Source organism: Castanea sativa, chromosome 4, assembly GCF_040712315.1.
Source record: "Castanea sativa cultivar Marrone di Chiusa Pesio chromosome 4, ASM4071231v1".
In the NCBI taxonomy this organism is placed as follows: domain Eukaryota; kingdom Viridiplantae; phylum Streptophyta; class Magnoliopsida; order Fagales; family Fagaceae; genus Castanea; species Castanea sativa.
The window spans coordinates 39,757,217-39,781,566 of NC_134016.1; the positions used below are offsets into that span (position 1 = coordinate 39,757,217).

Here is a 24,350-nt window from a genome sequence, read left to right on the forward strand (position 1 = left end):
ACAAGAGTTGGTAGACCATTTATACATGCTCTCTAAGAAAAAATTCTGACTTTAGGAGGAATCTTAAGTTGCCACATTTTTTTCCACAACGGGATTCTGTAATCCCCATTAGAGCTTTCACCCCTCTCAATCTTGTCAACTATTGGAATGGCAACATAATAAGCACTTTTGACTAAGAAGACACCTCGCTGATTTCCTACCCAAACAATTTTATCATCCGGGAGGGAGTAGCTTAATGGAATTTGGAGGATAGTGTCTGCCTCAAAGGGAAGAAAGAGGGTCTTCACTAGATCAGCTTTCCACCTCCTTCTATCTTCATCAATGAGAGAGGAGACCATGGGGAAATCATCAAAATTCTGTGGGGGTGAGCATACTTTGTACATGGTTGGTGTGGGCAACCATTTGGCCTCCCAAATGTGGATTAACTTTCCATTACCCACATTCCATCTTGTACCTCTACTAATGACTTCCAAGCTGCTATGAATACTTCGCCAAGCATAAGATGGGTTGCTGCTCAATTTCACTCCTAAGACACCTCCATTAGGATAATACTTGGCTTTGTACATATGAGCCACAAGAGAACTTTTGTTTGTGAGGAGTCGCCATCCTTGTTTAGCTAACATTGCAAGGTTGAAAGCTTGTAGATTTTGAAATCCCATACCACCCTCTAGCTTCGATGTACACATTTTTTTCCACCCAAACCAAGCCATTTTTGCTTCTTCACCTTTCTACCCCCACCAGAAATTTCTAATCATCCTTTCAAGTCTTCACATAATCCCTTTGGTAAAAAGAAGCAACTCATTGTATACGTTGAGTTTGCTTGTGCAACCGCCTTGATTAGGATTTCCTTACCACCCAAAGACAACATTTTTTTCCTTCCTACCTGATAGTTTCTTTGCCACCTTTTCTTTAATCTCCGCAAAAACTTGAATCTTGGATTTTCCAATCACAGATGTGAGGCCAAGGTACTTACCATGCCTGGAGTCCTACATAGGCCCAAGAATGCTAAAAACTTCACCTCTTTTCTCACTGGTAGTGTTCTAGCTAAAGAAAACTAATGATTTATCTGTATTAATTTTCTGCCCCAATGCCGCTTCATTTATAGTGCTCTAGTATTTCTACAAGCTTGTGACATTCTTGGCTATCTGCTCTACAGAACAAAAGACTGTCATCTGCAAAGAACAAATGAGTGACTTTTGGGCAGCTCCTGCAAATAGAGATACCATTGAGCCCATTATTGTTATTAGCATCCACAATAAGAGCTGAAAAGGCTTCAATGCATAAGAGAAACAGATAGGATGAAAGGGGGTCACCTTGTCGAAGTCCCCTAGATGGAATTATGTTACCATGTGCTTCCCCATTGATTAGGCCTGAGTAGGAAATAGTTGAAATACATTTCATGATCCAAGCAATCCATTTTTAATGGAAACCCAGCTTCTTCATTACCCTTTCCACCAAAACCCACTCTACTCTATCGTAAGCTTTGCTCATGTCTAGTTTAATCGCCATATAGCTTTCCTTGCCTTCCTTCTTGTGCTCTAGATGGTGCATTACTTCAAAAGTAACAAGGATATTATCCATAATCAACTGTTCCGACAATAAGGCACTCTAATTTTCTAAAATAATCTCAAGAAGCACTGCTTTGAGACGATTAGCCAGCACCTTGGAGATCAACTTGTAAGTAACATTGCTAAGGCTAATAGGATGAAATTCGTTCATTCTAGTGGGGTTTTTAATTTTTGGCACCAGGGTTATATTTTTTTTATTAATCTCATCCATAGGCATATTAGAGTTCAGCACATTAAGCACCATTTTTGTAAGCCAACAACATTCCAAATTTTTGGTAAAATATAGCAGACATACCATCTGGTCCGAGGGCTTTTGTTGGATGCATCTATTGGAGAGCTGATCTGACCTCTTCAACTGTGAAATCCTTGATGAGGTTCTCATTCATATCATTAGCGACCTTAGGATGGATAAGGCTGGTTACTTCTTCTACTCGACTAGGACGTGTGGCGGTGTAGATGTCCTTAAAGTATGATATGGCAATGGCTTCTATGCTAGCTCTATCATTACACCAAGTGCCATTTTCACTCCATAGGCCAGAAATGGTATTCTTCCTTCATTCTTCTGAGGCACGATGGTGGAAGTACTTTGTGTTTCGGTCTCCTTTGCCTAGCCATTAGACTCTTGATCTTTGCACAAACCAAATCTCCTCCCTATCAAGTAGTTCATTAATTTCGCGCCTTAGCTGATTTATCTTTGCTCCATTCTATCCCTCCCTGTCTTGTATAATTAAATTACTGAGGACCTTCTTCTTCTCCTTAATCTTCTTAGTGGTGTGGCCAAACACTGAATTGCTCTAATTTTTTAGGGCAGATGCACACTGTTTAATCTTAGCTGCAATACCTTCTGGTGTGCTTGGTTCCATACTTTTATTCCAATTTTCTTCATTTATCTCCTTACAATCAGCTCTTCTAGTCCACAAGGCTTCAAAATGGAACCTACAACCTCTACGTTGTCCAATGGTTATGGACTCAATTAGTAAAAATGGGCAGTGATCAGATGTTGTGTCAAGTAGGTGGTGTACCTTGATACCGTTAAAGTGGTCAGGCCAGTTAGTTGTTGCAAAAGCTCGATCAAGCCTCAAATAAATTCTATTGTCCCCTTCCTGTTGGTTGCACCAAGTAACATCTGTCAACCGCATTGCAAAAACTATCCATTTGTTGTTGAGGCCTTGAGGCACCCCCCCCCCCCCCCCAATTTTTCCTTTCTTGAGAGAATCTCATTAAAGTCTCCAAAACATAACCATGGAAGCTTGTATTGCATGTTTAGAGTATCCAAATAATTCCACAACTCCTTTCTTCGATGAGTTTCTGAATGCCTATAAAATCCAATTATCCTCCACATAAAGCTTGTTCCTTCCTCTATTACCACAACATCAATATGGTGTCTTGAAAAACTTTTGATTTCCAAATTCATTTCCTTTCTCCAAAACATTGCCAATTCTCCACCCTTTCCTTCTCTCTGTACATAAAAACGATTTGCAAAACCAATTTTTTCCTTCACTCTCTTCATTCTATTAATTTTCATTTCCGTCTTCGATAAGAAGACAACTTTGGAATCCCACCGCCACACATATTCACGTAGCGCTCCAACTGTCCAGGGGTTCCCAAGTTCCCAACAGTTCCATCCTAAGAGATTCATGGCACTCGGTGATGCTGACCAGCAGCCACCGCCGTTTCATTAGTCAGAACATTATTACCTGTGTGAGGTCCTTCTCTGGTTATCTTCTGCCTTCTGCCTTCTTCTATCTCCAAGCTTTCCCCTTTATTTGTTCTTTTGGACTCACATTCTTGGACTTTCATAACTGTGTCTCCCACTGGGCCTGGCTCTCTTGCCATTTTCTTCCAATGTCCTTTTCCTTTTTGCTTCCTTTCTTTGTTTTGGGCCACATCCAAATACCCTATATCGTCAGACATCTGTACAGCTATATTGGACTTCATTGGGCTTGTAATTTCTGGCTCATCCCCTTGTTTTTTCTTTGGTTGGCCCACTATTGAACTTTCATCAGCCCATATCTTGTCTTTTTCTTCTGTTAAGTCAAACTTAAGAGCTTTCCTGAGGTCACGTGTATACTCTTCGCTCTGTGTAGTTACCTTTTCGGAGTTGTCGGGGACACCGTTTTAAGCCCACAAAACATGGAATCTTTTATTCTTGTACACAATGTCCTGGAATATTGATTTGCAATGTTACATGTTAGAGTCAGGCTCAGTCAAAAACAGATAAGCAGGAACAGGAAGATCTGGAAGTACAAAACTTGCTCCAATCTCCCATGGGGTCCACTCTCACTACCAGTTGATTCCTTTCCTCAAAGTTCATCTCAGTAATATGTTACATGCACGTCTGATTGGTAATTGGTCAATGGTAATCTCTGAAAAAAAAACACACACACACACATTTTGTTTTCTATGTTTTCAGAAAACGGTTTTCAGAAAATAAATCAAGCCAAGAAGCCCCCTTTTCACTTTCTTCCTCCATTTTCAACCATTATTACAGAGACATTTTCACTAAACACATGTGACTGTGAGTAGACCTTGACCTGGTGATTATTCTATTCTTTTTGCGCCAGAAACATTATCTAACATTTATGTCAAGCATGTGATGTCTCTTTTCTTTATCTAGAAGGGCTCTAGTTTTAGCTAAAACTAATATTTCCATTCATATCTTTGTTAGTTTTATTGGTATCACAGTCATTGCTGGACCCCTCTCTTTTCAGCTTATGTTAATGCAAGTGGGTTTTCGCTCATAGTTGAATTTTGGTCAAGTTTTTAGGCTTGACCTTTGGTGTAGGTTGAAAACGCTGAGCCCATAAAAGGGAAATCAATGTAAGCACAGAACCATTGAACCAACCAAGATCTCTGCAAGTTGTTCATTTGGGAAAACCAGTGGTTTTCTTCTCAACCACTACCGTTATTTTAATTACTTTGAATAAAGAATTCATGAAAGTCAACTATATACACTGTTCTAGTTTCTGCCTCTATCCTTTACCTTTTTTATTATTTTTTTGGATCATGCTATTGCATAAATCTTTTAATATAATTTTTTTTTTTTAATTCATCAATTTGAAAAGAAATTTGTTAAAAAAAATTTCTTCTGGAAGCTGCAGTTAACCCAGAGAGAGAGAGAGAGAGAGTTGAAAATTATTGTGGATGCTGAGAGAGATAAGTTGGAAATGGTATGTAAAATGTGTGTGTGTGTGTGTGTGTGTGTGAGAGAGAGAGAGAGAGAGAGAGAGAGAGAGAGAGAGAATTGAAAATGAATTCCCCCACAAAGTCAAAGATAGAAGGTGTAGATGGGCCAACAGGAACTGAAAGATACAGAGAAGTTGGTAATGGGCAGCATGTTCAAGAGCCAGCAAATCTTCTCTTTGTATATAGTCTGCCATTAATTTTTGGAAGTTAGTCATGTTCTACTGCTGCTTTAGACTCTCCTCAAGTAGATTCAAGGGAGGGATGTTATAGTAGAATATCTGTTTTTTGTCTATTTGTTTGCTGAGATGGGTCGCCTTCTTGCTAGTACCCTCCTATTTTGTAGCTTGCTGCTGCTTTTTGATGCTTCCTTTTCACATCCCTTATGCATTGATTCAAGTGGGTTTAATTTTCTTTCATACTTGTTCCCCCTCTTTTTTTCTGCAGTTAAATTTTGCAGTTTTTTTTTTTTTCTTTTTTCAGTGCCTTATGTTTAAGAATCTATCTCAATTCTGAACTGACTTGACATTTCTACTGATTTAATTGGTGTAGCGGCACCCTTAAGCCTGAACACCACACTGAAGTTTTGTTCTTACAATGTGAGCTCATGCTGCAACTCCACAGAGGATTTACAATTACAGAAGCAATTCGAAGCAATGAATATCTCTGATTCTAGATGTGCTTCTGTTATGAAATCAATACTTTGTGCGGTAAGAAGTTCTTAAATTTTATTCAAAAAAAAAACATTTCCAAGTTTCAGATTTTAGGTAGGTAGAGCATGATGTATTTGTTTCCGTTTCAATTCCAATTTATAGGTTGTTTTGGATGAATAGATGTTGTCAACTTGACATTTATAAGAACTGTCCTTTAATCTCCTCCAGTTGTTGCATGTGTAATACATATTTGATTTTTGCATTTGTAAGGAAATGGTTTTCAATTTAGCTACCTTGTATGAAGGTCTTGCTGAAGTTTGAGTTAAATATTAGCATTTCTTTTAGGCAAATAAGCACTTAAACATGCTAAATGATTGAATCTTCTCTTTCTTGTTGTTTGTGCCATTTGTCAATTGTCCTAAATAAAGATGTATGAATTGTGATGTGTTTCAATCCTTTGTTATCATGGTTTGTAGAGATGCGATCCATTTTCAGCTGAGCTATTTGCAACTGGTTCTACACCCCGGCCAGTTCCTATACTTTGCAACTCCACTGTTTCAGCAAATTCATCCCAATCTAGCCAAGCAGCAAATAACTTCTGCTTTAATGTATGGGATACATGCCAAAATGTGTCTTTCATGAAGTCTCCATTTGCCCCTTCACTAAAAAGTCAAGTTGGATTACCAGTCAATTCCAATTTTAGCAAACTGACTGACTTCTGGCAGTCTAAAACTGATTTCTGCAATGCATTTGGTGGAGCTTCTAGTACTGCATCAGTATGTTTTGATGGTCAACCTGTTACACTAAATAACACCGAAATTCCTAGCCCCCCACTGGGCTTGTGTCTTGAGAAGATAGGGAATGGATCTTACCTCAGTATGGCTGCTCATCCTGATGGGTCAAACCGTGCATTTTTTGCTAGCCAACAAGGAAAGATATGGTTAGCAACTATTCCTGATCAGGGATCAGGAGGAACATTAGGGCTTGATGAATCCAATCCTTTTGTAGATCTAACTGATGAAGTATATTTTGATACTCAATTTGGTATGATGGGTATTGCATTTCATCCAAACTTTGCACAAAACGGGCGATTCTTTGCTTCATTTAATTGTGATAAGGCTAAGTGGTCCGGATGTACTGGAAGATGTTCGTGTAACTCAGATGTCAATTGTGATCCTTCAAAGCTAGGAACTGATAATGGTGCCCAGCCATGCCAGTATCAAAGTGTTGTTGCAGAGTATACTGCTAATGGTACCGCATCCCAGCCTTCTTTGGTACAAATCTCTAAACACTGAATTTTTTTCAATTTTTATATAACTCAAATGATTAGAAATGACTTCATTTTTTTCCCAGGCAACAAGTGCCAAGCCAACAGAAGTGAGAAGGATATTTACTATGGGCCTTCCATTTACGTCACATCACGGAGGGCAGATACTCTTTGGACCTGCAGATGGATATTTATACTTCATGATGGGAGATGGTGGTGGTACAGGCGATCCTTACAATTTTTCCCAAAACAAGAAATCATTGCTTGGCAAGATTATGAGGCTTGATGTTGATAACATACCAAGTGAGTATCAGCAGAGAATGTTGGTGCATATAGTTTTTTATTTATTATTTTAATTATTATTTATTTAAATTTCTGTTACTTCTCCAATCTGCTGCCTTCTTCATATCTTCCTACCTGTGAATGGGTACTTATCTCATATCTCTGTAAGTACTCTTTTTGTTCAAAGCATCACTCCGCTGCCCACCTTGCTTGCTCTCTCCAATTTCTACTAGGAACTAAAAGGACTATGTGAAAGATCTGTCTGCTCTAGTGACTCTGTGTTGATCAATCAGAAAAAGGGGAAAAGTAGAAGAAGAAAAAAAAATTGAAATTCTGAAATCATGATTATAAATATAATTGTCCTAGACATGATATTTTCTCAATGGAGGAGTGTAAATAGGAGCTGTTTCACTTGCATAGTTTAAGTGTTACTTTGCTTTTTCTTTTTTTTTCCTCACACTTGTCCATTGCACTGTCTTTTCAGGTGCTGCAGAAATCGCGAAACTCAATCTGTGGGGAAACTATTCTATCCCCAAAGATAATCCTTATGAGGAAGATACAGGCTTGCAGCCCGAAATATGGGCTTATGGATTAAGAAATCCTTGGCGCTGTAGTTTTGATTCTGAAAGGCCTTCCTACTTTATGTGTGTTGATGTTGGGCAGGTTTGAGATATTTCTCTTTCAAGTTTAAATAGTATCTGACGGGCCATTATTATGCTACCATTATTCAACATATACATAAAAGAGATACAATTTTATGAAGCATCTGGTAGGATTTCCTCTCAAAAATATGACTCTGACCAGCCTTTTTTGAAAAATGCCCTTGATTAATTAATTCCACTGTCTTGCTTGCATCAAGTACATCTCACACTGCCACAGATTAGTATTTAGGTCTCTTTTACCAATGGTTTCATATGAATTTACAAAGATGTCAGAAAGTTGTTATCTTTTTTGCATTCTCTATTGTGCATTCTAGGTAGAATTTGAAGCGAGTCCATTGTGTTTCTAGAGTAAGGAAATTTCAATTTCAACAAATGCTTCATTCTCTTTCTGCTATTGTGGTGATGCTTATGCATCTTCATTTCATTATAAACTTGCATGTTCAGAGGCCATGAAATAAGAAACGACCCCAAGACCACTTGTTTCTGAACATATATGACACTTTTGATTGCCTACAGGATCAATATGAGGAGGTGGATATCATCACCAAGGATGGAAACTATGGCTGGCGTGTTTATGAGGGCCCCCTTCCATACACTCCTCCATATTCGCCTGGTGGAAATACAACTCCAAGTTCCATAAGCCCAATTTTTCCTGTGATGGGATATACCCATTCTGATGTAAACCAGAAGGAAGGATCAGCATCAATCACAGGGGGCTATTTCTATCGGTCTATGACTGATCCTTGTATGTACGGAAGGTAAATGAGCTCTTTTTTAATTCTATGTAGATATGACAAGTTGAAGATCTGACCGTGCTGATAATCTACAAAAGCTATCAACCAAAAAAGAATGAAGATTTATTCTTGGGACTACCATGCTGATCTTTGCAATAATATTGATCCTTGCTAACATGTCACTCGATCATTATTTCCAGGTACTTATATGCAGATTTGTATGCAACTGCCCTATGGGCTGGCATAGAGAATCCAGTAGACAGTGGGAATTTTAACAGTAGTAGAATTCCCTTCAGCTGTGCAGCTGACTCTCCTCTACAATGCAGTTCCCTGCCAGGAAGTTCTCTTCCAGCTTTGAGTTACATTTACTCATTCGGGGAGGACAACCGGAAGGATATTTATCTCCTTGCCAGCAGTGGTGTTTACAGAGTTGTTCGTCCTAGCCGTTGTAATTACACTTGTTCGAAGGAAAACGGTACTAGTCTTGCAAGTCCAAGTCCTTCTTCTCCGAAATCTCATGCAAGCCAGTTGATTGACCCATGTAACAATGTTGTGCTCCTATTCTCTTCTTTGTTACTGCTTTTGCTTGGTTTTGTCTAGCATTTTGCAATGTCTGCATGTTATTTATAAAGAGGGGGTGTTTGTTGCAATGGCTTGTGATTCTTTTTGTACTATGTAACCTTTTTTTTTCTTTCCTTTAAGCTTTTGTATATGGGGACTGACCAGATGAAAACTAAGTGCTTTTACGTTTTTTCTATTTATTATGTCAAGATTTCTGGCAGAGTTAAATCCTCTATAGTTCAATAGCAAAGCTGTGGAGTATACGGAATTTTGCAGGAAAGGAGATTCTTATAATAATTATTAATCTGAAGCAACTTGGAACAAGTATATGTTATTTTCATCAACATTTAGAGTGACATGAATTGCAGATATCCAGTAACTGTATAGCCTGTATCAAGTAAAACCAAAACAAATTTTCATAGCCACTTGGCATGATTTCACACCCCATCTTTGAAGAACAGCGGCATACACTGAACAATAAACTCAAGGTGGTTCACATGCACACTGCACAGCGTGGACTCAACCAGGGCCGGCCCAAGGCCTAGGCCTAAGGCCCACGACAAAAAAAAAATTACCCTTTATAAAAAAAAAGGCCTTATTCCATTGTAAAAGGCCCAAAATTTTATAAAATATATGAATTTTATAGTTTAACATGTTACCAATCACAAAAAAGTATTTTAAATATTCATCAATTACATTATTGAAGCTCATCAACCGCTGTTATTGTTATATTATATTGTGAACATTTTGTAGTACCTTTAGCATTTTCTTTTTTTAATTCTAACAAGGCTTTAAAAAAAATTTACAAATGTGTTAGATCATCAATGAAGATTAATCTCCCTTAATAATTTGAAACTTTCATATTTGTAAACTAATCTACTACCAAGCCACGCATCAATTAATATCATAGATTATACATTAGATTAAAAATGTATTTAACTACGTATCGTCATATATTCAAGATAAATTTTTTTATTTAATTTTTTTTTTCTTTTTGTTAAATTTATGTTTCAACTTTGATCAATTCTCTATATGAAATTAACCTTAGTTTTAGTTAGTATCATTCATTAAATTATGTATTTCATACATCAAATTAACCTCAATTTGATTAACATTAAATAGTTTTATTTAATTGATATATACATATAAAAGACTCCACATAAATCTTTCGCTTTAGGCCTCAAATTAGGTTGGGCCAGCCCTGGACTCAACTCTCTCTCTCTCTCTCTCTCTCTCTCTCTCAAATATACACTTTGTGATTTAGCTTTTGTCAATTTTCAAAATTATTGTATTGGATATGATAGAAAGCCTACCAGCCACCTATCTCAAACCCTATAGAAATGGGAGCCTTGTGCATTAGATGCATCCAAAGACTGAGGAGTTAAGGAATCAAATTTGCCCCTGTAAATAGTGGATGTAAGCCTTGTATTACATGTGATAACTCTATAAGTAAGGGCATCCCAAAAGCCCAACAGTGTGTCTAAGATGCGTGAATTGAGCATATTGAAAATGAGTAGACTCATCAATGAAAATAACATGGTATTTAAAACTTTGGTCTTTGGGTCAAAGTATTTGGAATCAGAGAAGTACATGAATAACTTTCCTCGTGCCTTCCAATATTTACTTTCCAAAAGGATATAATCACTATTTGAGAGCCGGTACAAACTAAAACCTAGAGGTCCTTTTCTTCATAGATTCAATTGCTTGCTACCTAATAAGCATAAAATCTTGGATTAAGAATCTAAATCTTTGAAGTACCTTTTTATTTTAACAAGTCTCATAAATCATAATACCTCGTGTGAGTTGACATCTCCCTTGATAATGCGTCCTTGGTCCAATTCTTGGGAGTTAATTCTTTGATGACACTATTTTTTTAGATAGGTAAATAGTGGGAAGGAGAAGTGGTGTTTGATTCACAAACATCTGGAACCACAAAGAATATCATTTGTAGGACAATCTCTTAAACCGCATACACCCCACACTCTAATTGTTCATCATTAAGCCAAAAACATTGATAATTATTAAAGTATTAAGTAATAATTACTAAACACGACTAAATAAATTATAAATCATTAGAGATACTGTATATTCAAGAATCTTAACTTTATAATCCCACGTAAATAAAGACTGAAAATAATAATTTGATAATCCCACCAAAGATAAAGAAAAGCCAACACTAAATGAATAAAGTATGGTATAAATTAGAATTCGAGAAACATGTAATGCATAATTTAAGGGTGATTGTATCTGCGAAAATATCGATATATATCTGTCGATATCAACACTCATAGAGAATATCTTGAAAAATCACTACCAAAGATCCTTTAACAGTGTGATGAAGAACTATAATAGATTAGAAACTAACTTTGTAGGATTGAGAAAGAGACTATGAAGCATTAGAGGGACAACTGTATAAGTTAGATTCTCAACTTAGTCATCTCTCTTTGAAATCATGACTTTTATCCACACAAAGATTTGATTACTTCACCAAAGATGCTTCATTAACATGACTATGATGACCAAACTGGAACAGAGAATAGCTTTAATGAGAGAGACGGGAAAAGATTATGACCAGATTGCTTCCAACTTGCTAGTAAAATATGAGAAGACTGAAATTAAATCTAGATGTCATGAAAAGGAAATAATATAAAATAGAGAGAGGGGTGGTGGTAAATCTCAATTTATAACATGGGAAATATCAATTAAAAAGCAACCTTCACCTTCTAGATGGATCACTGAGACTCAAAAATGGTTTGCTTCAAGTTGAGTCCAGCTTTGTCGAAGAACCTCTGTAAACAGATTGAGAAAACATTCTTTTGGAATTTCTTCAACAGATATTTAGTGTGATAACAATTGTCACTAAGGGGGGACCAAAGTGAACCTGAATTGTGATATGCACATATCTATCATATGGGTGGCTTAATAGTTAATGTCCTTGGCACGACAAACCAATTGGATTTTTTTTTTTTTTTTACTAGATGATGAACTTTATTAAAAAGAAAAGAAGTGGACCCGGGCCATCTACCATCTTTGCCTCCAAGAAGTGGTTTTCACATATGATAAAAATAATTGATTGATAGTTTATGCATCATATGGCTATGTTACATATTTTAAGCTTAAATATATTTTTCATTTCTTTTTTTAGGGAAAAAACTATTATTCACAAAAGAGACAATTAAATCAAAGAAACAAAGCCTCTAAGGCAAGAGGAGGAGGATCCCTCATCCAAGATAAATTACCAGAGATAGACTTAGCAAACTTAGCTAAAAGAGTTCGCCAACGAGTTTCCAATTTGAATGATGAGGTTTGTATGGACTTACCTCCTTTTCTATTTACTCAGTATGGCAGCAAGGGGGAGAGAGTATGCAAGTTAACAAAGTTCTTGTATGACTTAAAACAAGCCAGTAGGCAATGATTTGCCAAACTAGTTCATGTCATCCCAACTCAAGGGTTTGTTCAAGCAGTTCTTGTTTATGTTGATGACATCTTGGTAGCAAGCAATGATGTACTTGCTGTTAATCAGTTCAAGCAATTTCTCCATGACAAGTTTAAACTCAAAGAATTGGGTTCAGTGAAGTATTTCTTAGGCTTAGGCGTCGAAAGGAATTTGTGTATGTCAAAGAAAGTATGTGCTGGACTTAATTGTAGAAGCAGGTGCTTTGGGGTCTAAAACAGTGAAATGTCCTATGGAACATAATTCTAAATTGTCCATGGATGAAGGAGAGTTACTCAATGACCCTACAATGTATAGAAGGTTGGTGGGTAAGTTGCTTTACCTCACTTTAACAAGTCCTGATTTGAATTATTGTGTTCACAGGCTTAGTTAGTTTATGGAAAAGCCTAGGCTGCCTCATTTACATGCAACTCATAGGGTTTTACAGTACCTAAAAAAATGTCCAGTACAGGGTTTATTTTTTTTAATGCTACACAAGAGTTACATGTCAAAGTCTACACTGATTCTGACTGGGCAGCTTGTCCAGACTCAAGGAAGTCTCTCATAGGCTATTGTGTCTTTATTGGGAGTTCATTGGTTTCATGGAAGACCAAGAAGGAGCAAACAATCTCTAGAGATTGTTTGTGAAATCGTTTGGTTGGTAAATTTGTTGAAGGATTTTAAAATACCACATCCACAACCAATATTGTTATATTGGGATAGTCCAGTTGCTTTACATATTACACCTATCCCTATTTTCCATTAAAGAACCAACCATATAGAAGTGGCCTGCCACTTCATTAGAGACAAGATTCAAGAAGGATTGATCATGACCTTTTATGTTCCTACCCAACATCAACTTGCTGACATATTTACCAAAGCTAACCCTTGCATTACATCAGTTCTCATTGCTGCTCAACAAGATAGGACTTCGTCAATATATACACCCCATCTAGAGGGGGGTATTCAGAATAGCTATAGGAAAGCTAGCTTTATAAATACACTCTGTAAACTACAAAGTAGCATAGATTAAGTTTATGATTAGAATTAGATACAGATTTGACAGGTGTCAGTCTGACTTATAACTCTGCTATGCCACATCAGATGGCTGTTGGGAAGTTGTTAGTTTCTTAGCTTCCCTCCCAACTCTGTCGGTATATGTAAAGCAGTGTAATGTGATTGTTTAATTGGCTTAATACAATTTGGTTTTTACATCTTTCTCTCTCAACTTTGCAAAAGTATTTGGAATCAGAGAATACATGAATAATTTTCCCAGTGACTCTCAAAAACTAATAAGTTATCCGTGCGATACACGGATAATGATATAATGTTTTATGTAAAATAGTTTTGGAGAAAGTTGTATAAATATTATAGCGTAATTGTTAGAGAATTTTATTTGTAATGAGTTCATCATAAAATGCAACAATTATAAATTGTACACACATATCTATTATAATTATTCGATTGAAATGATGAGAAATAAAAAATAAAAATAAAAACTTTGAAGGAATATTATAGAATAAAAGTTTATATAAAATTTGTCTTTCTTTTCTCCTTAATTCTAAAAAAAGAATGCACATTCTAAACCCCCACACTCAATTACATCATTTACAAAACCAATAAATCCACAACATCCGACGTTACTATCAAAATAGTAATTATCATTGTCACTCAATATAAAAATGCAAGTCTTCCTTCTTTGGTTGTAGCCAACTCATACGAGATATGATTAGATGAAACAACAATGTTCAAGCTTGAAAGATTGAAAATAAATAACATCGTCTTTTGTCTGTGTGTATTTGACATGGGATGGTATGAAGGGTTATGAGTAGGTATATATAAAGGGATAGAAGTGCAAGAGATGAAAATGGTGAATTAAAATGCAAAGAGGTTTGTGGTATGTGTGAGGGGTGAAAAGTTTTAAAACATTGAACCAAATGATACAAATAATATTTAATTTTTAATTAGAAAAGTCTTGAAATATTTAACCAAATGAAAGAAAAGGTTAATATTTAATTTGTTCCTATCTTGAGAATATTTCAATTCTCTTTGCATAGAATACGCCACTTGGCAAAACCTCATATTTTAATGTATAAGATCTCTTCTTTTATATATACTAACTTGTAACCTCATGCATATGCATGGGTATGCTTAAAAGATGCACATTAAAATACATTATATAATTCATGCATATATAATTTAAATATTATTGATAGTCATTCTTTTTTTTTAACTCTTTAAAAAGTCTTGTAAAAATATTATTAGGTAGAAAATGTAAATTGTCCATTTTTTAACTATTTTTATGAATGTTAATTCTAAACTCTTTGGTTTTTGTACACAATAACTCACTTGTATGGATATCTATAATATAGTCTCACATTTGATTCCATAATTAAGAAATAAAACTCTCTCTAAAAATAAATAATTTAGGACACATGATGCAAAATTGGATTTCGATTGTAGGATCTAATTACATTTTCTCTAAAATTTAACTATATATATATGACTTATAAATTTGAATTTTTTTGAGTTATAAAAAATAAAAAAAAATAAAAAAAGCTCATAAATATAAAATCATTCAAACTCTCTCTTTCTCTAATTTTATATATAGTTTTAGATATATGATTATGTTTTTTTATGATTTATTTATATTGGATTCCTCATTTTTACACTAAATTAACTCATTTGACACAAAAATTAAAAATTTTCGATTAGATGGGATACACACACACACACACACACACACACACACATAGAGAGAGAGAGAGAGAGAGAGAGAGAGAGAGAGAGATGACTTATAAACTTAAATTTTTTTTAGTTCTATAAAAAAAAAAGCTCATAAATATAAAATCATTCAAAAATTATGTATTTTATGGTTTACTTATATTTGCCTTATCGTTTTTTACACTAAATTAACTCATTTGGCACAAAAATTAATAAACTTAGATTAAATGGGACACATGTTACAAAATTAAACTCTAATTTTTACATTGAATTAATTCACTTGGTACAAAAATTTAAAAACTTATATTAGATGAGACACGTGGCGCAAATTTAGACTTTAATTGAATTCCAATTTGAAATCTAATTGAATTTTCTCTCTACTTTACCTATTATTATATATATAGATATTGATATTGATATTGATATTGATTGATTGATAATTGATTATGGACCACAATTTGACTACCTACAATTGTTCTAAAAAGAAGTCTGCGGAGTGTGATGTCGAATGTTATATAAGATTTAAGTGTATGTTCTTTATCACTAATTGATTTTGAGATAGAGTAGTACAGCTCATAATCCAACAGATAATACTATTTGAGAGCCAATACAAACTACAACCTAGAGGTCCTTTTCTTCCAAGAGTCAATTGCTTGCTACCTAAGAAGCATAATCTTAGATTAAGAATCTAAATCTTTGAAGCACCTTTATTTTAATAAGGCTCATAATACTTCATGTGAGTTGACCTCTCCCTTGATAATGCAACAGCTCATGATCCAACAGATATTACTCTTTGAGAGCCAATACAAACTACAGCCTAGAGGTCCTTTTCTTCCAAGAGTCAATTGCTTGCTACTTGAGAAGCATAATCTTGGATTAAGAATCTAAATCTTTGAAGCACCTTTATTTTAATAAGGCTCATAATACTTCATGTGAGTTGACCTCTCCCTTGATAATGCGTCCTTGGTCCAATTCTTGGCTCTTGGAAGTCAATTCTTTGACTCATGATAAATGTTTTTCCACATAGAACAACTTGCATCTTCCTTTTCTTTTTCTTTTTTTCTTTTTTAGATAGGTAAATAGTGGAAAATGGGAGGTGGTGTTTGATTCACAAACATGAGGAATTACAAAGAAGGAAAAATATATTGCACACAGAGTTTTACACGGTCGTTTTGGGCAATGTGTACAGCACACACTATGTGCAATAAACATTGCCCTACAAAGAATGTCATTATCATTGAATAACTACTTGAACTACGTACAACTTGCACTATAATTGTTAATAATCAAGGCAAAAACATTCATATTTAGTAAAGTTTTAAGTAATAATTACTAAATACGACTAAGTGGATCATAAATCATTAGAGATACTGTATATTTTAACATTCTCAACTTTATAATCCCTCGACTCAAAGAATATTTAGATAATCGCACCAAAGACACTCGTCAACACTATAATTGTTAATAATCAAGGCAAAAACATTGATAATTAGTAAAGTTTTAAGTAATAATTACTAAATACGACTAAGTGGATCATAAATCATTAGAGATACTGTATATTTTAAGAATCTCAACTTTATAATCCCTCCATTCAAAGAATATTTTGATAATCCCACCAAAGACACACGTCAACACTAAATAAATAAGCTATGGTAGAACTTAGAATTTGAGAAACTTGTTATGCATTATTTAAGGGTGACTATGTTTGCAAAAATATTGACACATATCATTTGAAATCAACACTCATAGAGAATATCTTGAAAAAACACTACCAAAGCTCCTTCAACAGTGTGATGAAAAAACTATAATAGATTAGGAACTAACTTTGTAAGATTGAGATTGAGAGAGAGTTAGTGAATCATTAGAGGGACAACTGTATAAGCTATTCTCGACTTAGTCATCTCTCTTTGAAATCATGACTTTTTATCCACATAAAGATTTGATTACTTCACCAAAGACGCTTCATTAACGTGAATATGATGACCAAACTGAAACTGAGAATAGCTTTAAAAAGAGAGTCAAGAAAAGATTATAACAACATTGTTTCTAACTTGCTAGTAAAATATACTAAAATTAAATCTAGATATCATGAAAAAGAAATAACATAAAATAGAGAGAAGGGTGGTAAATCGCATATTATAACATGGGGAATATTGATTAAAATACAAACTTCACCTTCTAGATTGATCACTGAGACTCAAATCTGGTTTCTTCAAGTTGAGTCCAGCTTTGTTGAAGAACTCTCTGTAAACAGACTGAGAAAAAACATTCTTTGGATTTTATTTTCTTCAATTGGTATTTAGAGTGATAACAATCAGTAGGGGGGACCAAAGTGAACCTGCCAAGGCACACATATCTGTCACATCATGGGTGGCTAATATCATTGGCACGACAAACCAATTGGATTTCTCATATGATAAAAATAATTGATCAATAGTTTGTACAGTATTTGACTATGGTACATATTTTAAGCTTAATTATATGTTTCAATTCTTAACTTTGGTTAAAGTTGGCAAGAACATTGTAGCTTAACTGGTAACTCATTGTATTTTCAATGAAAATATTAAGAATTGAGAAGAATTGATCAACTAAGTGGATCATAATTCTTTAGAGATACTTCACAAAGCTCGAGAACCTTTGGGAAGAATTGGTCAACTATTGTGATCTATCATATGTGTGGCTTAATAATGATTAATACCTTTGGCACACGACAAACCAATTGGATTTCACATATGATAAAAAGAAATAATAATAATAATAATAATAATAATAACAATTGATTAATAGTTTGTACATTATATGATTATGGTACATGCATTAACCTTTAAAAGTATAGTTCATTTATTACCTTTGGTTTAAGTTACCAAGAGCCTTGTAATATAATTGGTATCTCTTAGTATTTCAAACAGAGATTTCTAAAATTCAAATCCTCTATCTCCCAACTATGAGTTAAAATAAATAAATAAATAAAGTAAATAAAATAAAATTGGTTTAAGTTCCATTTTCTTTAGTAAAATTTAAAAAATTGCAACTTTGTCTTTCAAAAAAATTTAAAAGGTTTCAATTTTGTCCTTCCTTCCAGTTCTCATTAAATTTACTTCAGACTACATCAATTTTCTACTCTGCCACACCAACAATTTGTTTGCCAGATTAGGTTTTTAACATGCCATGTTAGTATTTCGAATGCCATATATGTAATTTCTTTAACCATAGAATGAAGGAATGATGAAATTACTATTTTAAACTTTTCAGGGGTGAAATTGAAATTTTTTAAATTAAAGGGTTAAAACTTAAATTTAGAAAAGACTTTATAAACAAAATTATGTATATAAATTGATACAACAGAAATGGCACACTCACTTCGAGATCACAATTCACAACTCATTTCAGTTCAGTTGATTAGATGTATATATGTGTCGAACACGTACTCAATTTGGACAACTCTTGAGCTTGGTGAACATAAATGGAGAAAATAATAATTGTGTTCTCAAGATTCTCTCCACCAAAAGATAAAATGCTACTCTATCTCCACAATTAGTCAATTATCATGATCGCTAAAAGTTAAGTAACGGATTTTTCTAATATGTCACAGATTCCAGGGGAAATTACACTTTATTGTTTAAGTGTAATTTTTCCCCAGATCCAATATAAACAAAATTTTATGCTATAAAGGTAATCAACTAAACAATAAACTCTCATGAATCATCTTAGTTAATCTTTAAATAAGGTATTCTTTTCATTGGATTAGAGACATTTAGGCCGTCACCACCACACTGATATCCATATTCCAACTGTTTTTCTCATTACAAATATTCATTATTCAAGTCAACTGTACAATCAACTACGTCATCTTATACTTCTCAAATAAAAAATAAATAAAAAACTACGTCATCTTATACACATGTATAAATATTCTTTGCCTGCCTAGCCACTTTCTCTCACTCCATCTTTGTAATAAAGATAGAAATAGATCCTCTTGGTGTGCTTTTAAGAAAATAATTTTTATAAACAGTTTTTTACAACAATATATTGGAAAAATGTGCATCAAGTTTTTCATAGCTTGAAACAGAAAACCAAACCGAATATAAGAAATAAATGGTTACTCCATAAACCACAACTTCGAATTTGCATGAAGGCTGTCTTGTCAAGCATAATTGTTTAGATATTAGTAACTCTACTTCTCATATAAAAGATTATCTTGTCAAGAAAATTTCATGCAAAACCATATATGTCTATATATATATATATATATATATATATATATAGAAGATAGTTACCTCCCATTATCTTGAGGGTATAGAAGGTACTTACCTTTCTTAATGTAATCCATAAAAATAAACCAAATAAGGCATTGAGAGAGAGAGAGAGAGAGAGAGAGAGAGAGAGGCAAGGAGGGAGTTGAGGGAGGTCTGTCCAAAAGAGATGACAACAAGTGTCACGTTAACTAGCTTATAATCTTAGTGACACCGGGTGTCATCTCTCTTGCGACAGAGCTCCACCATGCCCTCATCTCGTATGTCATTTGCATGCTTCAGCAGCTAACCCTACAAAAAGAAGGAAAGGGTGGCTAAAAGCCTAAAACTACATGGACTTTCTAAAGGCACAAAGACAAGTGTTTGAGAGAGTAAGTGAAAGTATTGTTTGGATAGTTCATAGTTTGTTAGGGTTAGCCTCTATTTATAGAAATTCTTAGGTAGAATAGGAATCTAATCAATATGGAAATTACATTAGGCTATAGTATAAATGAAAAAGAAACAGAGAATAAAAACGAAAAAAGTAACCCACCATCGGTAATGTAAATGTGCTTAATTATGGTCACTCTCATTTCTCTTCTTTTTTTTTTCTTTCTTTTTCTTTAATTAGTTTTTACCGAGAGAGAGAGAGAGAGAGAGAGAGAGAGAGAGAGAGAGAGAGAGTTTACTCTTTAGTTACTAAGTAGTTAAGAATGAGTAATTAATTAGACCATCTAAATGGTCGGCAGAGAGAGAGCTTACTCTTAATAAATTCAGTTTCTAGATTGTTTATTTAATATAATTAAAATGATTCTTAATGATGGCTATTATCACAACATTCTAGCTAGTCAAAAGGTGACTGGTGGAACAAATTATGAGATGTGATAAAGTGAAGAATTCATATGGAAAAGTTCCAAATTCACATTGACAAAGTTGACTTACCTTGGGTCTATGAAGTCAAAGATTTGAAACCCATTTTGAAGGAATAATCAAACTTATAAATCCCTTTAAATTACCATATTAGTAACTCTATAATTACTTCAATGAAATTATGACGTATAGCATATGACATCAGAAAATGAGTATAAAACGTCACTTTTTGACTTATTCTTACACACTGACCAGAAAATGGTGGACATTAGGCGAGATATATTCTTTAACAATCAATCAATCAATCAATATATATATATATATATATATATAAAAAGCAGAAGCACCATATGAGAAAGTACGAGATTTTGCCAAGTGGTATATTCTATACAAAGAGAATTGAAATATTCTCAAGTGTCACATTAAATATAAGAATAACAAATTAAATATTGACTTTTTATTTCATTTTGGTTCATTGTTTCAAGAATTTTTTGAATTAAAAAATAAATATTTTTTTATCATTTGGTTCAATGTTTCAAGACATATTTGTTTTTGTCTAATTAAATCAATCTATATATATATATATATATATATATATATATAAAAGCAGATACCTCATAGGAAAGCATGAGGTTCTGTCAAGTGGCGTATTCTATGCAAAAAAAAATTGAGATATTTTCAAGTATCACATTAGAGATAAGAACAAATTAAATATTAATTTTTTATTTCATTTTGGATCATTGTTTCAAGACTTTTATAATTAAAAAATAAATATTTTTTGTATCATTTGGTTCAACGTTTCAAGACTTTTCATCTCTCGTACATACACACAAAACTCTTTGCATTTTAATATATGTATCATTTTCACCTCTTGCACTTTTACCCCTTTAAATATACCTACCCATAGCCTTTCATGTCATACCATGTTAAATACACACAAACAAAGAACGATGTCATTTACCTTCAATTTTTCAACAACATCTACTTAGCTCTAACATTGTAGTTTCATCTAATCCTAACCCGTATGAGTTGGCTACAACCAAGAAAGGGGGGGTTGCATTTTATATTGAGTGACAACAGCAATTACGATTTTAATGTTAAGGTCGGAAGTTGTAGATTTGTGGGCTTTGTAAATGATGTAGATGTGATTGACTGTGGGTGTTTGAAATGTTTATTTTGTTTTAGAATTAAAGAGAAAGAGAAAGATACATTCTATATCAACTTTTATTCTATAATATTCCTCCAAAGTTTGTTTTTTTTTCCTCATTACTTCAATTGAATAATTATAATGGATATATGTGTACAATTTATATTGGTTGCTTTTTATAATGAACTCATTACCAATATAGTTTTATAACAATTATGCTATAATACATATACAACATTCTTCAAAATCATCTTACATAAAATATTACAATATTATTCGTGCATCACACGGGTAACTTACTAGTATTAATTAAGTGTTGACAAAATCTTATACTTTGCTAACAGTGTCAATAACAGCTATACATGCATGCATATTGCCACTTCAGGAGTTTTTTATAATATTCTTGAAAGTTGAAATTTAGAACTAAGAAGTTAGAATACCTTTTGCATTTTAAGAATGAACTTTCACTCTTTTTAATTAATAAATTCGTACAAATTAATAAGTCAAAAGAAGAATTTTACAAACTTTTCATTCTTGTACACTAGCAAAAAAATTGTAAGCATATGGCCTAATTGTTTGAAACTTTGAACCAAAAACAGTTGAAAAGTTTTCTAAGAAGCAGATCATTAGAAAAGTCTGTCATTTGGCTTGACATTTGCTTGAATTGCTTTGTTATGTGGTGTTAAATTTTTTATTGCCTAATAACTAGTGCACTTATATTATTACAAACATTATTACACACAAAGTACACATGTTTTTTTTTAACGTATAATTAAACACCCTTCTTCTGTGTTTTCTTTATGCATAGAAAGAGAATCTATACTTCTTGATCATGAATATGTTATTATCTTTAAGCATAGAGAATCTAATACTTCTTGATCATGAATATCTAAATAGGAGAAACCACACTTGTGGACAGAATATCTTTACTCATGAACAAAACTTTAGAATCAGCTAAAATACGCATTATCCATATAATGGATTTTTTTAGTTGAGAATATTGATCCATTGACCTAAGATACTTCGAGAAGTATTTGTCTACTTTATTTAATTATTCAGTTAAATCAATTATTCGATATTGTTACAAATAGCAACAAATCACCACTTCATCTCATATGCGTATTCTTTTTCTTTCTTTCTTTTTTAATGATTTTACATCTATGCCTTAAGGCAATATTATTTTGGAAATTAGATCACTTTTTTCCCATCCCATCATCTAAATTTTTTTAACTTGTACTTAGATTTGAATATCTAAAAGAAACATATTAAAAAAAAAAATGTAAACAACGATATGAAAGCCAGGTTTTGTTAAGAATTACATTAAGTTGTATTAACGAAACAAATCAAAATAAATACATGTTAAAACTAATTTAAGTCCAATAAAATTAGTGGCAATTCTATGAATTTTTCTTAGATCAATTGTTAAGAAACTGAAATCATACAAAATCTAATAAAACAAGAACTTTAATATATCGACATTACCAAAAAAAAAATGCAAATACATGAAGATTTATAATTTCCTTCTACTAATAAAATGAAATTACAAAAATAGACTAATGAGCATGGTTTTCAGACCCCGGCCATTTAATGAACTGGAAAATGGAGAAGTTCAAGTTTTTTAAGGAGGGATCGAAGTTGAACCATGATGATATCATAATTAATTTAATAATAATTGTGGGAATGTCCAAGGACCGAGGAGAATTGGATGCGGAGAATCATACACAATACCACCTGTAGGAGCGCGTTCGACTCGAGGACTTCACCAACCCGATTGAAAGAGTAGAGCCTGGGGAGGCGATCAATACGGTAGGAGGAAGCTTCCTGAAAGAGGTATACATTCCTCCTCCGCATTAAATGTTCTGCAACGACCTTATTATTTGCATTAATGAGAAAACGACCCCTGAACAATATTTTCACAGCTAGCAACCCCTTTTTATCACCTTCAACATAGCTTTGATGGGACAAGTATCCTAAGAAAAGTTTTGAGACATATAAATGGAGGGTAGGATCCAAAGAAAGGGGGATATAAAAAAGAAATAGCTCCCAGATGAGAGGGGGATTTTCTTTTTAGGTAATAAAAAAGTATGAACAAGAAAGTGAACAGTGTATTGCCTAATAGAAACCTGTGTCAATCATGTATAATCCTCAGAACCAACCGATGAGAGCTTTTTAATCAATAATGGTGTGTATTATTCTTCTTTGTTTGGGCTTCATGGTCTTAGTCCTAACCTTAACTCACAATTGCATTAGAACTGTTTTCCCACCCTCTATATACTAATCTTCTATTGTTTGGGCTTAGTTTGAAACACAAGGCATACTGTTCTAAGTGACTTGGGCCATCAAAACCGTAACTCTTACAATAATAAAGGTATTAAAATGGAAAAATTAACAAATTTTTACTAAAAATGTGTCTAAAAAATTAAACAACTTTCAAATGAATTTTCACCATTTTCATAAGGTTAATAGAAAATAATAAAGCATAAAAAAGTGTAAAAAAATTGTGTTTAGTAATCTTTCAAATAAAAAAAATATCTAAAATAAAATGATTTTCAACATAAATTAATAAATTGTATATTCACATGTAAAAATCATAAATCTTCAACCTCTAATAAAATTATCAAATAATAATAGATTGAGAGGGGGTAATATAATAAATTGGAAAAATATAATCTAAACTATAAATAAATAAAATATTAAAGCCAAGAATGACACAACAAAGGAGTATGGCCTATTTGTTATTGTATCAATATTTGACCTACTAATCCCTAGTTCTATCCCTCGATGATTGAACCATAACTTCCACTTAAAAAACCGGATTTATACCCAGTTCAAGGTTACCCAGGTTGGACCGGCCGGTTCAGTCCGAATCTAACAACCTTGCTAATGAGAGATAAAGTGAAAAAGAATCTAAAACAATGAGAGAGAGAGAGAGAGAGAGAGAGAGAGAGAGAGAGAGAGAGAGAGAGAGAGAGAGAGAGAGAGAGCAAAGTTGTCGCCGCTGCTAAGGAGAACTCATGGCTATAGTACCTTTTGT

The 24,350-nt window shown here is 33.5% G+C and overlaps 1 protein-coding gene across 2 annotated transcripts; it reads left to right on the forward strand.

Moving 5' to 3' along the window:
* The first annotated feature begins 3,714 nt into the window (after positions 1–3,714).
* LOC142631822 (HIPL1 protein) lies at positions 3,715–9,106 on the forward strand. Of its 2 annotated transcripts, none has more exons than XM_075806143.1 (7): positions 3,715–3,927; positions 5,304–5,461; positions 5,881–6,678; positions 6,758–6,974; positions 7,438–7,616; positions 8,132–8,373; positions 8,550–9,106. In XM_075806143.1, exons 2-7 carry the CDS (start codon positions 5,408–5,410, stop codon positions 8,947–8,949), a joined length of 1,890 nt encoding a protein of 629 aa, XP_075662258.1. In that variant the 5' UTR covers positions 3,715–3,927; positions 5,304–5,407; the 3' UTR covers positions 8,950–9,106. The 2 variants fall into 2 exon arrangements, with proteins under 2 accessions (XP_075662258.1, XP_075662257.1); XM_075806142.1 differs by lacking the exon at positions 3,715–3,927 and adding an exon at positions 4,605–5,150.
* Positions 9,107–24,350: the final 15,244 nt, after the last annotated feature.